At 39.2% G+C, this 13,055-nt stretch overlaps 1 protein-coding gene and 1 non-coding gene across 2 annotated transcripts; one reads left to right on the forward strand and one right to left on the reverse strand.

The window, feature by feature from the left end:
- Window positions 1–3,385: 3,385 nt before the first annotated feature.
- LOC131600842 (small nucleolar RNA R71) lies at window positions 3,386–3,492 on the reverse strand. Its single transcript, XR_009283447.1, has one exon. It is a non-coding gene; the product is annotated as a small nucleolar RNA R71 (small nucleolar RNA).
- Window positions 3,493–3,498: 6 nt separating this feature from the next.
- On the forward strand, window positions 3,499–4,593 carry LOC131597332 (uncharacterized). Its single transcript, XM_058870037.1, has one exon. It carries the CDS (start codon window positions 3,499–3,501, stop codon window positions 4,591–4,593), a length of 1,095 nt encoding a protein of 364 aa, XP_058726020.1.
- Window positions 4,594–13,055: the final 8,462 nt, after the last annotated feature.

Below are 13,055 nucleotides of genomic sequence, written 5' to 3' on the forward strand. Positions count from 1 at the left end.
GCTCACGATACATGACGGGAAGAAGGTCTATGTTCCAAGACCTGGAACTTAAATCTGGTGGAGAAGTAAAGTTTGGAGGGAACCAGAAGGGCAAGATCATTGGCTCTGGAACCATATGCATTGGTAATTCTCCCTCTATAACTAATGTTCTTTTAGTAGATGGATTAGCTCATAACTTATTATCCATAAGTCAATTAAGTTACAATGGTTATGACATAATCTTCAATCAAGAGTCTTGTAAAGCTATTAGTCAAAAGGATGACTCAATCCTATTTACAGGCAAGAGAAAGAACAACATTTATAAGATTGATCTTTCTGATCTTAAGAATCAAAAGGTTACTTGCCTTATGTCTGTCAGTGAAGAGCAGTGGGTCTGGCACAGAAGATTAGGTCATGCTAGTTTGAGAAAGATTTCTCAGATTAACAAACTTAATCTGGTCAGAGGACTCCCTAATCTGAAATATAAATCAGATGCTCTTTGCAAAGCATGTCAGAAAGGGAAGTTTTCGAAACCTGCATTCAAATCTAAAAATGTTATCTCTTCCTCTAGGCCGCTAGAACTTCTGCACATTGATCTTTTTGGCCCAGTCAAAACATCAACAATCAGAGGGAAGAAATATGGATTAGTCATCGTAGACGACTATAGAAGATGGACATGGGTAAAGTTCTTGAAACACAAGGATGAGTCACATACTGTGTTCTTTGACTTCTGCACTCAGATTCAATCTGAGAAAGAATGCAAAATCATAAAGGTCAGAAGTGATCATGGTGGTGAATTTGAGAACAGATTCTTTGAAATTTATTTCAAAGAAAATGGTATTGCCCATGATTTCTCTTGTCATAAAAATCCACAGCAAAATGGAGTTGTAGAACGAAAGAATAGGACTCTACAAGAAATGGCCAGAACCATGATAAATGAAACCAATATGGCTAAGCATTTCTGGGCAGAAGCAATTAACACTGCATGTTATATTCAGAATAGAATCTCCATAAGACCTATTCTTAATAAGACTCCTTATGAATTGTGGAAGAACATAAAGCCCAACATTTATTATTTCCATCTCTTTGGATGTATATACTATATTCTGAATACTAAAGATCATCTGTATAAGTTTGATTCTAAAGCTCATAAGTGTTTTCTACTTGGATATTCTGAACGCTCAAAAGTCTACAGAGTATATAATATTGAAACTCTGGTAGTTGAAGAATCAATCAATATCAGATTTGATGATAAGCTTGGTCTTGAAAAGCCAAAGTGATAACACGAAAACGTATCGTATATTTAGCTTAATTTACATGCATTATTATCTTATTTATTTCGATTTTATTATTTTATTTTGTATTATGCCGGTATTTCTATTTGTTTTCAGGAATTTATTTAATCGGAGCTCCCAAAAGAAATAGTCGGAAAAAAGAGCTAAAATGAAGAGAAATTGCTTAAAAGGACACTTAAATAAGGAGGTGCAAATAAGAAGAAGAAAAAGGCCCAGAATGCAAGAAGCCCAACGCGCACAGGAAGTGGAGCACGTGACGTGAGGCACATTGAAGTGCCTGTCGGTCGGCACATACCCCCTCCTGCCGGTCGACACCCCCCCTGAATATTAGTGTGTGACGTTAGTCACACACCCAGGCCCAGAAGTGACTTTGTTTTCACGCTCTGCCATTTTCTCCTCCGAAAGAACTGGAATTGAGACGAAACAAACTCAAGACCAAGAATTTGAGGCAGCTCTATAAATACCCATCAAGATTAATTAAGAGGGTGACGAACTTTAACCTAGTGCCGTTTATTTTTCTTCTGCAATTTTATTTTCTTCCCGAACCAATACTCTGCAATAGTTTTCCACATCGGAACACTATTGCGTTTCAATTTCTTTCAAGCTCCAGATTTTAGTTTTAGATTCAGTTTATTTTCTGCAATTGAATTTTGTTCCGGATTCAAGGATTGGTACTTCAAGATTATTCATTACAGTCTTGCTATATTAATCCAGGTTCATTTATTAGCTTTAATTAATATTCTCTGTTTATGTTAATTTATAGAATTATGCCCGAAATATTATTTATCTGCTATGCTTATTCTGTTCCGTCTATTAAAATAATGTCCGACTAAATACTTTTTACCGGTATGTAAGGTCACATAACCGAGGGAATCGAGTAATACTTTCGACGTATTTTATTAATGAAATTTATTTATCTGGTATTAATTTCTAATGCTTAATTCAACTGTTTTGTAACGAGAGTTAAAAACAATAGAAGTTAGGATCAATAAAAACGAGAGTTTGAGATTTTAACTGGACAGTAGGAATTAAACATTAACCTTAAATACAGCGAGAGCGCTTTAAGGTTAATTAGACTTCATCGGTTTTCAAAAATCATTTTAAACTTTATTTGATACAGCGAGAGCGCTCGCTTAGGTTTAATAATGAGATCGTAATCAATAAACACGAGAGTGTGAGAGGAAGGTTTTTAAACAAGTGATTTCTACAGAAAAAGTATTTTAAATTACGATTCACGTCGATAGTTTACTAGATCCCCGACGTCCGACCATTACATACCGATAATATTCCCGCTTATTTAATAAAATTGTATTCCTTTTACTTCCCCGTGTGATCATTATCAATCAGATATTAGCCTTAGATTTACGTAGTAGCGATTAACTACATTAGGTCGATTCTTAGTCCCTGTGGGTTCGATATCTTTTAAAACTACTCGATAGATTGTGCACTTGCAATCATAATCACAGACACACCCCATTTTGTCGCGATCAAGTTTTTGGCGCCGTTGCCGAGGACTAATTTAGTCGATAATCGTAATTAACTGTTACGTTGTAGAGACTAAGGCAACTTAATTACTCTAATTCCCTTTGTGCATGCCAAGTACTCGCTCTCGAAGTGAAGACTTAGTGTTGCCAATTCCCGAACCGGAGCGTTCTATCACCGTATCACGTCGATTACGACGAACTCGCACTATTGTTCCTAATCCTCCTTCTGAACCAATTGAAGAATCAACCATGGGAGAACAACTGCGTCCTCTCAAATCTTACGCTATTCCTTCGCAAGCTGAACCACACAATAGCATCGTCGCCCCTGCTATTGAGGCAAACAATTTCGAGCTAAAACTGTCTTTGTTGTCAGCAGTACAACAAAACTAATTTTCTGGAAATTCGATGGAAGACCCTAACTTTCATTTATCAGTGTTCCTGCAATAAGCAGACACTGTAAAAGCAAATGGTGTCAGTTTGGAAGCTATCCGGCTACACTTGTTTCCTTTTTCACTGAGGGATAGAGCTAGAGCTTGGCTCCAGTCTTTACCCGCTAATTCTGTCACGACCTGGAATGAACTTAAGAGAGTCTTCCTGGCACGTTATTTTCCACCTAGTAAGACCGCCATGCTAAGAGCCTAAATCAATGGGTTTAGACAAAAAGACAACGAGTCCTTATTCGAAGCATGGGAGAGATACAAGGAAATGCTTAGACTCTGTCCACATCACGATTTAGAATAATGGCTAATACGAGACTTACAATTGACGCCGCCGCCGCGGGTGGCGCGCTGATGGATAAAGAATATGCCGATGCTTACGCACTTATTAAGAGTATGGCTCAAAACCATTATCAATGGGGAAGCGAGAGAGCTCAGTCAGAGAAAACTTTTGGAGAGAAATCTTCAACGAAGAGTGGTATGTACGAGATAAGTAGCCTCGACCGTGTTAACGCCAAAGTTGACGCCCTAACTCCGAAGATCGAAAACCTCATTGTAGCACCTGTAGCTGCAGTGGCTGCTGTTTCCCCAAATTGTGAAATATGCGGGATGTCTGGACATGCTGCCCCCGAGTGCCATCTTTTGACAAGAGTTTCCCCCGAACCAGTAAACTATGCTCAAGGAAACCCTTACTCAAACACATATAACCCAGGATGGAAGAATCACCCTAACTTCTCGTATAAGAACAATAATGCTTTGTACACACCTGGTCAAGCACCTAGTGTACCACCTGGATATCAAAAGGCACCCTTCACTGCTCCTAACGTCCCCAGGAAGTCTAACTTAAAAGTAATTATGGTAAATTTCATAGCCACTCAAACTCAGACTAATAAGGATTTCCTAAACCAAAACGTGCACACTAATGAGCAAATCAGACAATTAGCGACTAAAGTAGACGCGTTGGCCACTCACAATAAGATGCTTGAGACACAAATCTCCCAGGTGGCACAACAACAAGCACCTACTGCCGCACCTCCTGGGACATTTCCTGGACAACCACAACCTAACCCAAAAGGACATGCTCATGCTATTATTCTGCGAAGTGGTAGAGAGATGGACGAACCGACTGACCCTAGGTTTAAAAACCCTGCTATGTTCCAAAGCCCTAGTAAGACAACTGAGGAGGAAAGTAGACCCAAGGATAAACCAAGTGATACGAAAGAGAAAGAGGACAAGGAAGGCGAGACGGAGGAAAAAGAAGCACCATACATACCTCTACCCCCTTATAAACCACCTATCCCGTACCCTCAAAGATTCGAGAAATCTAAAAGCATAGGGCAGTTTGAGAAATTTGTCGAACTTCTTAAGCAGTTGAACATTACAATTCCGTTTACATAAGCCATTACCCAAATGCCCTCATATGCTAAGTTCCTAAAAGAAATCCTATCGAATAAAAAGAAATTAGAAGACAACGAGACCGTAACACTCACTGCCGAATGTAGTGCTATAATTCAAAATAAAATACCACCTAAGCTGAAAGACCCAGGAAGTTTCTCCATACCTTGCAATATAGGAAAATTTGTCATAGACAAAGCTCTGTGTAACTTAGGAGCTAGTATTAGCCTAATGCCTTTGTCTATCTGCGAGAAGCTAAACATGGGAGACCTATGACCAACAAAGATGTCAGTACAACTTGCAGACCGATCTGTCAAGTATCCTGTAGGTATTCTTGAAAACGTACCCGTCCGTATCGGACAATTCTACATTCCTACAAATTTCATAATTATGGACATAAAGGAAGACGTCAATACTCCTGTAATCTTAGGAAGACCTTTTCTAGCTACTGCTGGAGCTATTATAGACGTAAAGAAAGGCAAGCTGACATTCGAAGTAGGTGAGGAGAAGGTCGAGTTTATTTTAACACAATTCCTTCAAGCCCCAACTATAGAAGACACATGTTACTTGGTGGATGTTATTGATGGATGTGTAAGAGAGATAGGATCATAGGAAGAATCTTACTCTGAAGTTATAAAGATTCCGATGCCCCTAATTTTCGAAGATGACAATTGGCGTCTGGAATATCGAGACGATAGTTTAAGCGAATGCTTAACTTTAACACCCAACCCTATGCCTTGCCCTAAGAAACCAACCTTGGACCTTAAACCATTACCCAAGACTCTAAGGTATGAATACCTAGACGACGAGCTCAAAAGACTAGTAATAGTCAATGCAGAGCTAGGAGCCACAGAGACCGAAAAGCTATTACAAGTGTTAAGGAAGTATCCATCTGCGTTAGGATATAACATTGCTGATCTGAAAGGAATAAGTCCTTCCATATGTATGCATCGCATCATGTTGGAAGAAGATTGCAAAAACTCTAGGGAACATCAAAGAAGGATTAAACCTATCCTGAGCACAATAGTTAAAGATGAAGTTACTAAACTTCTAAATGCAGGAATTATATATCCAATCTCTGATAGTCAGTGGGTAAGTCCAGTCCATTATGTACCAAAGAAGGGAGGCATAACAGTTACCGTAAATAAGTTAGGCGAATCTATCGCCGAAAGAAAAGTGACTGGAGCAAGGATGTGTATCGACTATCGTAAGTTAAACAAAGCCACAAGGAAAGACCATTTCCCTCTTCCCTTTATTGACCAAATGCTCGAACGTTTAGCAAAACATTCATATTACTGCTACCTGGATGGTTGCTCAGGATTCTTTCAAATCCCAATTCACCCTGATGACCAAGAGAAAACAACCTTCACGTGCCCTTATGGAACATTCGCTTATAGACGGATGTCGTTCGGATTATACAACGCCCCTGCGACATTTCAGAGATGCATGATGTCAATTTTCGCTGATTACATAGATAACATCATGGAAGTCTTTATGGACGACTTCTCTGTATGTGGGGAGGATTTCGAAGGATGCCTCTCAAATCTAGAAAAAGTATTGGACCGATGTGTACAAGTTAACCTCGTCCTAAACTGGGAAAAGTGTCACTTTATGGTTAAACAAGGGATTGTACTTGGACATGTGGTCTCCGAAAGAGGAATTGAAGTCGATAAAGCAAAGATCGAAGTAATAGAGAATCTCCAACCCCCAAAAACAGTTAGAGAAATACGAAGCTTCTTAGGACACGCAGGTTTCTATCGAAGATTTATAAAGGACTTTTCTAAGATCTCTAAACCTCTGAACAGCCTCTTAATGAAAGAAGTTAAGTTTAATTTCAACGATGAATGTTTAGAATCCTTTGAAGTACTAAAGACATCCCTTATATCCGCACCCATAATGCAACCACCCGACTGGAATTTACCGTTTGGAATTATGTGTGATGCAAACGACTATGCTGTAGGAGCAGTCTTAGGCCAAAGGAAAGATAAGAAACTCCACTCAATATACTATGCAAGTAGGACCTTAGACCCTGTGCAAATGAATTACGCCACAACCGAAAAGGAACTCTTGGCCGTGGTCTTCGCGTTAGATAAGTTTTGTTCCTATCTGATAGGAGCAAAGATAATAGTTTACACCGACCATGCAGCCATTAGGTATCTACTAGCTAAACAGGATGCAAAACCTAAACTATTAAGGTGGATCCTACTACTACAAGAATTTGATTTGGAAATCAAAGATAAAAAGGGAACCGAAAACGTTGTAGCCGACCATTTATCTAGGATGGAAGGTATTAAGACAGAAGAAACACCAATCAACGATGATTTCCCTTATGAACGCTTAATAGCACATTTAGAATCCGAAAGAGACACATTGGAACAACCTAAAGCGCAAACCGAAGCCGTTAAGACACTAAGCACCGAAACCACACTACCATGGTATGCTGATTTTGTCAACTACCTAGCGGCGAGAGTGCTTCCACCTGACATGACATATCAACAAAAGAAGAAGCTCTTCCATGACCTTAAACAGTACTATTGGGATGAACCCTTGCTATTCAAGAGAGGCGCTGATGGGATATTTCGCCAATGTGTTCCGGAAGAAGAGATAGAAAGTATAATACATCATTGCCATGATGCCCCCTACGGTGGGCATGCAAGCACATCAAAGACATGTGCTAAGATTATGCAAGCCGGTCTCTTTTGGCCCAACATGTGGAAGGATGTCCACATCGCTGTTAGAAATTGCGACCGATGTCAGCGCACTGGAAACATATCTAAGCGAGATGAAAAGCCGCAAAATGGCATTTTAGAAGTAGAAATCTTTGATGTGTGTGGAATAGATTTTATGGGACCCTTCCCATCTTCCTTTGGAAATAACTACATACTTGTCGCAGTCGATTACGTATCTAAATGGATAGAAGTTGTAGCCTCACCCACAAATGATGCACAAGTAGTGATTAAGCTGTTCAAAAATATAATCTTTCCAAGGTTTGGTGTACCAAGATTAGTTATTAGCGACGGAGGATCCCACTTCATATCTAGAATTTTCGAAAAACTCTTAGTAAAGTATGGAGTCCGACACCGTGTAGCAACACCTTACCCCCCACAAACGAGTGGACAAGTTGAAGTCTCGAATAGACAAATTAAGCAAATTCTTGAAAGGACTATTGCCACATCTAGGAAGGATTGGTCAACTAAGTTACACGAAGCACTGTGGGCGTATAGAACCGCCTACAAGACACTAATAGGGACCACTCCCTTCAAATTAGTATATGGTAAATCTTGTCATTTACCGGTAGAACTAGAGCATAAAGCCTACTGGGCTATAAAAACTTTAAACTTAAGTTACACCGTGTAGCGGGGAAAATCTGATATCGAAGCCATGGGATTGACTCGAATCAATATTCCGTTTTGAAGTCGCCACCGCGCTTTATTTTTTCAAAGGAAAAGGGAAAAGAACGTAAAACCCAAAGTTTTGTTTTTAAAACAAGAAAGAGATCTCAGGTACGGGTGTTGATTATATGAGGGGAAGGTTTAAAGCACCCCTCATATCTGTGGTACTCCACAGGAACCTTTTTGAAAATCTGTGTCGTGTGTGCTAAAAAAGGGCTTGTTTTATTTTTAAAATAAGCTCGGCAAAGCGTTAAGCCTTGTGCCTACATACCTCCTCGGTGCAATGGAGAAGTCAGAGCTAATGTAGTTCCGCTTTTGGGAAAAACGTTTTTAAAACGAATAAACACTTTGTTGTCGTTAGAGAGAAATACTCAGCCATTGATCTTGAGCATGAGAACAAACAAGTTCTTTGCATCGCAAATGAAAGAAGGGCTCCAACTCGGATAAAATCAACGAGTATGCCACTAGCTCTCTCACGCGGAAAAGATCTCGTTATTATCAATCAATTTCAAAATCGTGGGGTATAACCACTCGTTTCGACAATTAACGGTGTCTAAACTTTTGAAGAAAAGCCACTAAGGGCGAAAGATATTTTTAAGAAAAAGGTTTTGAAAAGATTTGCAAACATAAGAATATTTTGGAAAAAGGGAGAAGATTTTGAAAATTTAAGAATGGGAGGAGATGAAGAGGCTAACCTAATGCATAAAATAAAAGCTAAGGAAAGAAACGGTCTAACCGAATAAGAAGCCAACACTTGACATTAAGAGCCAAGGTAGTTTTCCCATCCTTTGGATTTATCAATACCAACACATTAACACTTGGGGATCCAGATGAACTTATTATCTTAGCACCATTTTTTCATTAAGCACATTAAGATTCTGACAAAAATTGGGCAGAGTAACGGCTGTTTTTGGGTAAAATCCTTATCTCAATGCCTTGGAATTAACCATCAAGGGCTTTCAAGGAAATACCTGCACACATAAACATACAACAGAACAATGCCAGACAGACAGAACAATCACAGGATAGTAATAGAATGAGTCCAAAGGTACTAGGTCCATAAGTCCGAATCTCCAAATTGCTAGGGATAGTAACTGATAGTCCAAAGAGAACCTTATGTATTTTTTAGATTTTGATTATTTATTAGTGTTTTAGCAAGAAAAATAGAGTATGGTCCAAGTGGACAAAAGAAAAAATGACGGAAAGTAAATATGATGAAATGATAAAATAAAGCGATAAAGCGAGAAATATAAAGAGCGGTAATATAAAGAGCGGTAATATAAAGAACGATATAGTAAAGGTGCGGAAATTAAAGTTAGTTGTTAAATGTTAAAGATAACCATCTTGAAGCTTGTCAAGTATGTTATCAAAGTTAGTAGGAGATCAATGGTGAGTGAATGATGTACTCGGATTTAAAGTCAATGGGGCTTATCAGAAGCTTGATAAAATCATAGCGACTACACGATAAAAACCTCCACAAGTCTTAAATCAACCGCATACAATTCTCTTCCATATTTGATCTTTTTTATTCGGGACACGAAATATTGCGCTATGTTAAGCAGATCGCCAAGTGATTTATATAGAAATCACCCTACAACGAGGCCGGTCAAAACTTTATGTGCTAATGCATGCAAGAAGAACGATATGTAGATCGCCTTCCGAAAGCAATACCGCACGAAAAGAAAATAGGTGAGTGATCTAGTCTTTACCAAGAATCCATAAGAATTCTCAAGGCATTAAGACTTTCATCGACCAAAATAAAAAGAAGTAAAAGATGGAACCACATTAAAAGCTCCTTTCATCCATAATTTCAATCACTTAATATTGCGGATTTGGATTCTCATCCTATCAACGCCCTAAGTCCATTGAAATTAGAGAGAAATTAGGCCTCTAACTTGTGATTCAAAGAAAATATCAAAAGAATGGAGTAGAAGATGAGTTAGAACCAAAAACAAGTCAAAAACCACAAAAATAAGCATTCTGCCCAGATGTAAATCGATTTGCACAGAGTGTAAATCGATTTGCATAACTCTGTTTTCAAAATCTGCGCAGTTTTCAGTTATGTAAATCGATTTGCACAAGATGTAAATCGATTTGCACAACACAGTTTTCAAAAAAACAGCAAATAAAGAGAAGAAAACTTGTTTAAACATAAAACCAAACACCTTGTGATCTTGGATCAATTTGTGCACGAAAATGTATCAATTAAGCAAGCAAATCTCATCAATGTAGCACCAAAGGTGCATCAAGCATAAACAACAATGGATCACATCTTGAATCATGTAAAGGATCAAGAATTTTACCAAATCTTTCACAAACTTTGAATCTTCTTCAAGAACACACAACCACAAGCCTTGATCTCTCACAATTGATGAAGAAAAGTAGTGTTTATGTTGAGGTTTAGCTCTAAATTAGTGAGGTTCAAGATGTGACTCACTAATTTGTGTGGAAGAAAAAGAGCTTTGAGTGATGGGTTTGGAAGAGGTGAGGAGAGAATTTGCAATAAGTTTCTTGGCTATCAAAGCTTGAAAAATGAAGAGGGGAGTGCCTCAATTTATAGCACTTAGGCTTGGGAAATTTTGTGGCTTGGAGTTAGGATTGGAAAATAGAATTAGGCTTGGAAAAGTGATTTGGAGCCAAAAATGAAATCCAATGGTCTTGATGCAATCACATGAGGGTACATGATTAGATGATGTAGGAAATCAAATGTAAGAACCAAGTCATGCTTCCCATGCTTGCAAATGATGTCAACACTTCAAAAAGCTGAAATTTGCCTTCATTTTTCCAAATTCGTGCTGGTGCAATCGATTTGCACATTATGCAAATCTATTTACATGGCTGAAAAAAGGCAAAATCTGGGGCAAAAACAGTTATGCAAATCGATTGCTGTCTTATGCAAATCGATTTGCACTGATGGCAGAAGCAAATCTGGTGCAGAAACAGTTGTGTAAATCGATTTACACCTTATGCAAATCGATTTGCACAGTGAAAATGTTGAAAAATGCTCCTTTTGATGGATGTTTTGACTTGGTACCTACAAAACACAAACATACAAGAGCACAAGGCAATATTTTTGGTATTTTGGTTAGTAAAACAATATACACAAACTAAAACATGGGTGCTCGATGATTCCTTTGCAGATGAATTGAGCACAACATTGCAAGCAGAGATCTAGGTTTAAATTTCTTGATTGATGATTGGTATGCAAATGATGTGTGATCTTAGGGTCAAAAATTGGGGTATGACAGATGCCCCTATTTAAGTTTCTTCGATTTGGAGATACGATGATTGGAAATCTTCGTTTTGACAAAAATCGAAGAGACTTAAATATATAAAACACAATTTTTGATCCTAAGATGCAATGCAATGTTAATGAATGCATGTAATGATAATAGAGCGTGACAACACTGGGGAGTAACTGGTGATCCACTGGGGAAAACAAATGTCTTGCTATAACTCCGCTGGGGAAACAAATGTCTTAGAAACTCCACTGGGGAAAGCAAGACTTTGTTGGAGAGACGGAACTTTGGTGGAGAAAGAAACTTCTCTGAGGAAAACACTTCGCGTCAGAGAGGTTATAGCATCCTCTTTCACTGGGGATGAGAAAAGGGGATCATCCTCTTTCACTGGGGATGAGAAAGTATGCATCCTGAATCAGAATGCTAATCACACCATCGTACCACTGACGATAACACATACCAACGTTCCAATGGAGGCATTGAAGAGAAATACACTACCGTACCACTGATGTCATGAAAAGAGATATACCACCGTACCACTGATGATAACACATACCCATGTTCCACTGAAGGTGAACTACCAACGTCCCACTGGAGGTAGAAGGAGATGTATATCGACGTACCACTGACGATGAAGATAACAAAATACACCAACGTTCCACTGGAGGTGAACTACCAACGTCCCACTGGAGGTAGAAAGAGATATACATCGACGTACCACTGACGATGAAGATAACAAAATACACCAACGTTCCACTGGAGGTGAACTACCAACGTCCCACTGGAGGTAGAAAGAGATATACATCGACGTACCACTGACGATGAAGATAACAAAATACACCAACGTTCCACTGGAGGTGAACTACCAACGTCCCACTGGAGGTAGAAAGAGATATACATCGACGTACCACTGACGATGAAGATAACAAAATACACCAACGTTCCACTGGAGGTGAACTACCAACGTCCCACTGGAGGTAGAAAGAGATATACATCGACGTACCACTGACGATGAAGATAACAAAATACACCAACGTTCCACTGGAGGTGAACTACCAACGTCCCACTGGAGGTAGAAAGAGATATACATCGACGTACCACTGACGATGAAGATAACAAAATACACAAACGTTCCACTGGAGGTGAACTACCAACGTCCCACTGGAGGTAGAAAGAGATATACATCGACGTACCACTGACGATGAAGATAACAAAATACACCAACGTTCCACTGGAGGTGAACTACCAACGTCCCACTGGAGGTAGAAAGAGATATACATCGACGTACCACTGACGATGAAGATAACAAAATACACCAACGTTCCACTGGAGGTGAACTACCAACGTCCCACTGGAGGTAGAAAGAGATATACATCGACGTACCACTGACGATGAAGATAACAAAATACACCAACGTTCCACTGGAGGTGAACTACCAACGTCCCACTGGAGGTAGAAGGAGATATACATCGACGTACCACTGACGATGAAGATAACAAAATACACCAACGTTCCACTGGAGGTGAACTACCAACGTCCCACTGGAGGTAGAAAGAGATATACATCGACGTACCACTGACGATGAAGATAACAAAATACACCAACGTTCCACTGGAGGTGAACTACCAACGTCCCACTGGAGGTAGAAAGAGATATACATCGACGTACCACTGACGATGAAGATAACAAAATACACCCACGTTCCACTGAAGGTATGAAGAAGGCATACCACCGTACCACTGATGATATAAAAGAGATGGTGTACAAAGATGACATAATCAAGCATGTCCCAAACTGAACACCAGAGCAGAAACTGCTATCAATCTTTTGATGG

The sequence above is a fragment of the Vicia villosa genome, linkage group LG4, assembly GCF_029867415.1.
Source record: "Vicia villosa cultivar HV-30 ecotype Madison, WI linkage group LG4, Vvil1.0, whole genome shotgun sequence".
NCBI classification, from domain to species: domain Eukaryota; kingdom Viridiplantae; phylum Streptophyta; class Magnoliopsida; order Fabales; family Fabaceae; genus Vicia; species Vicia villosa.

Bases quoted from the DNA above. Each gene is read 5' to 3' on its own strand.
- LOC131597332 (XM_058870037.1), top strand. From the start codon at position 3,499: ATGGCTAATACGAGACTTACAATTGACGCCGCCGCCGCGGGTGGCGCG.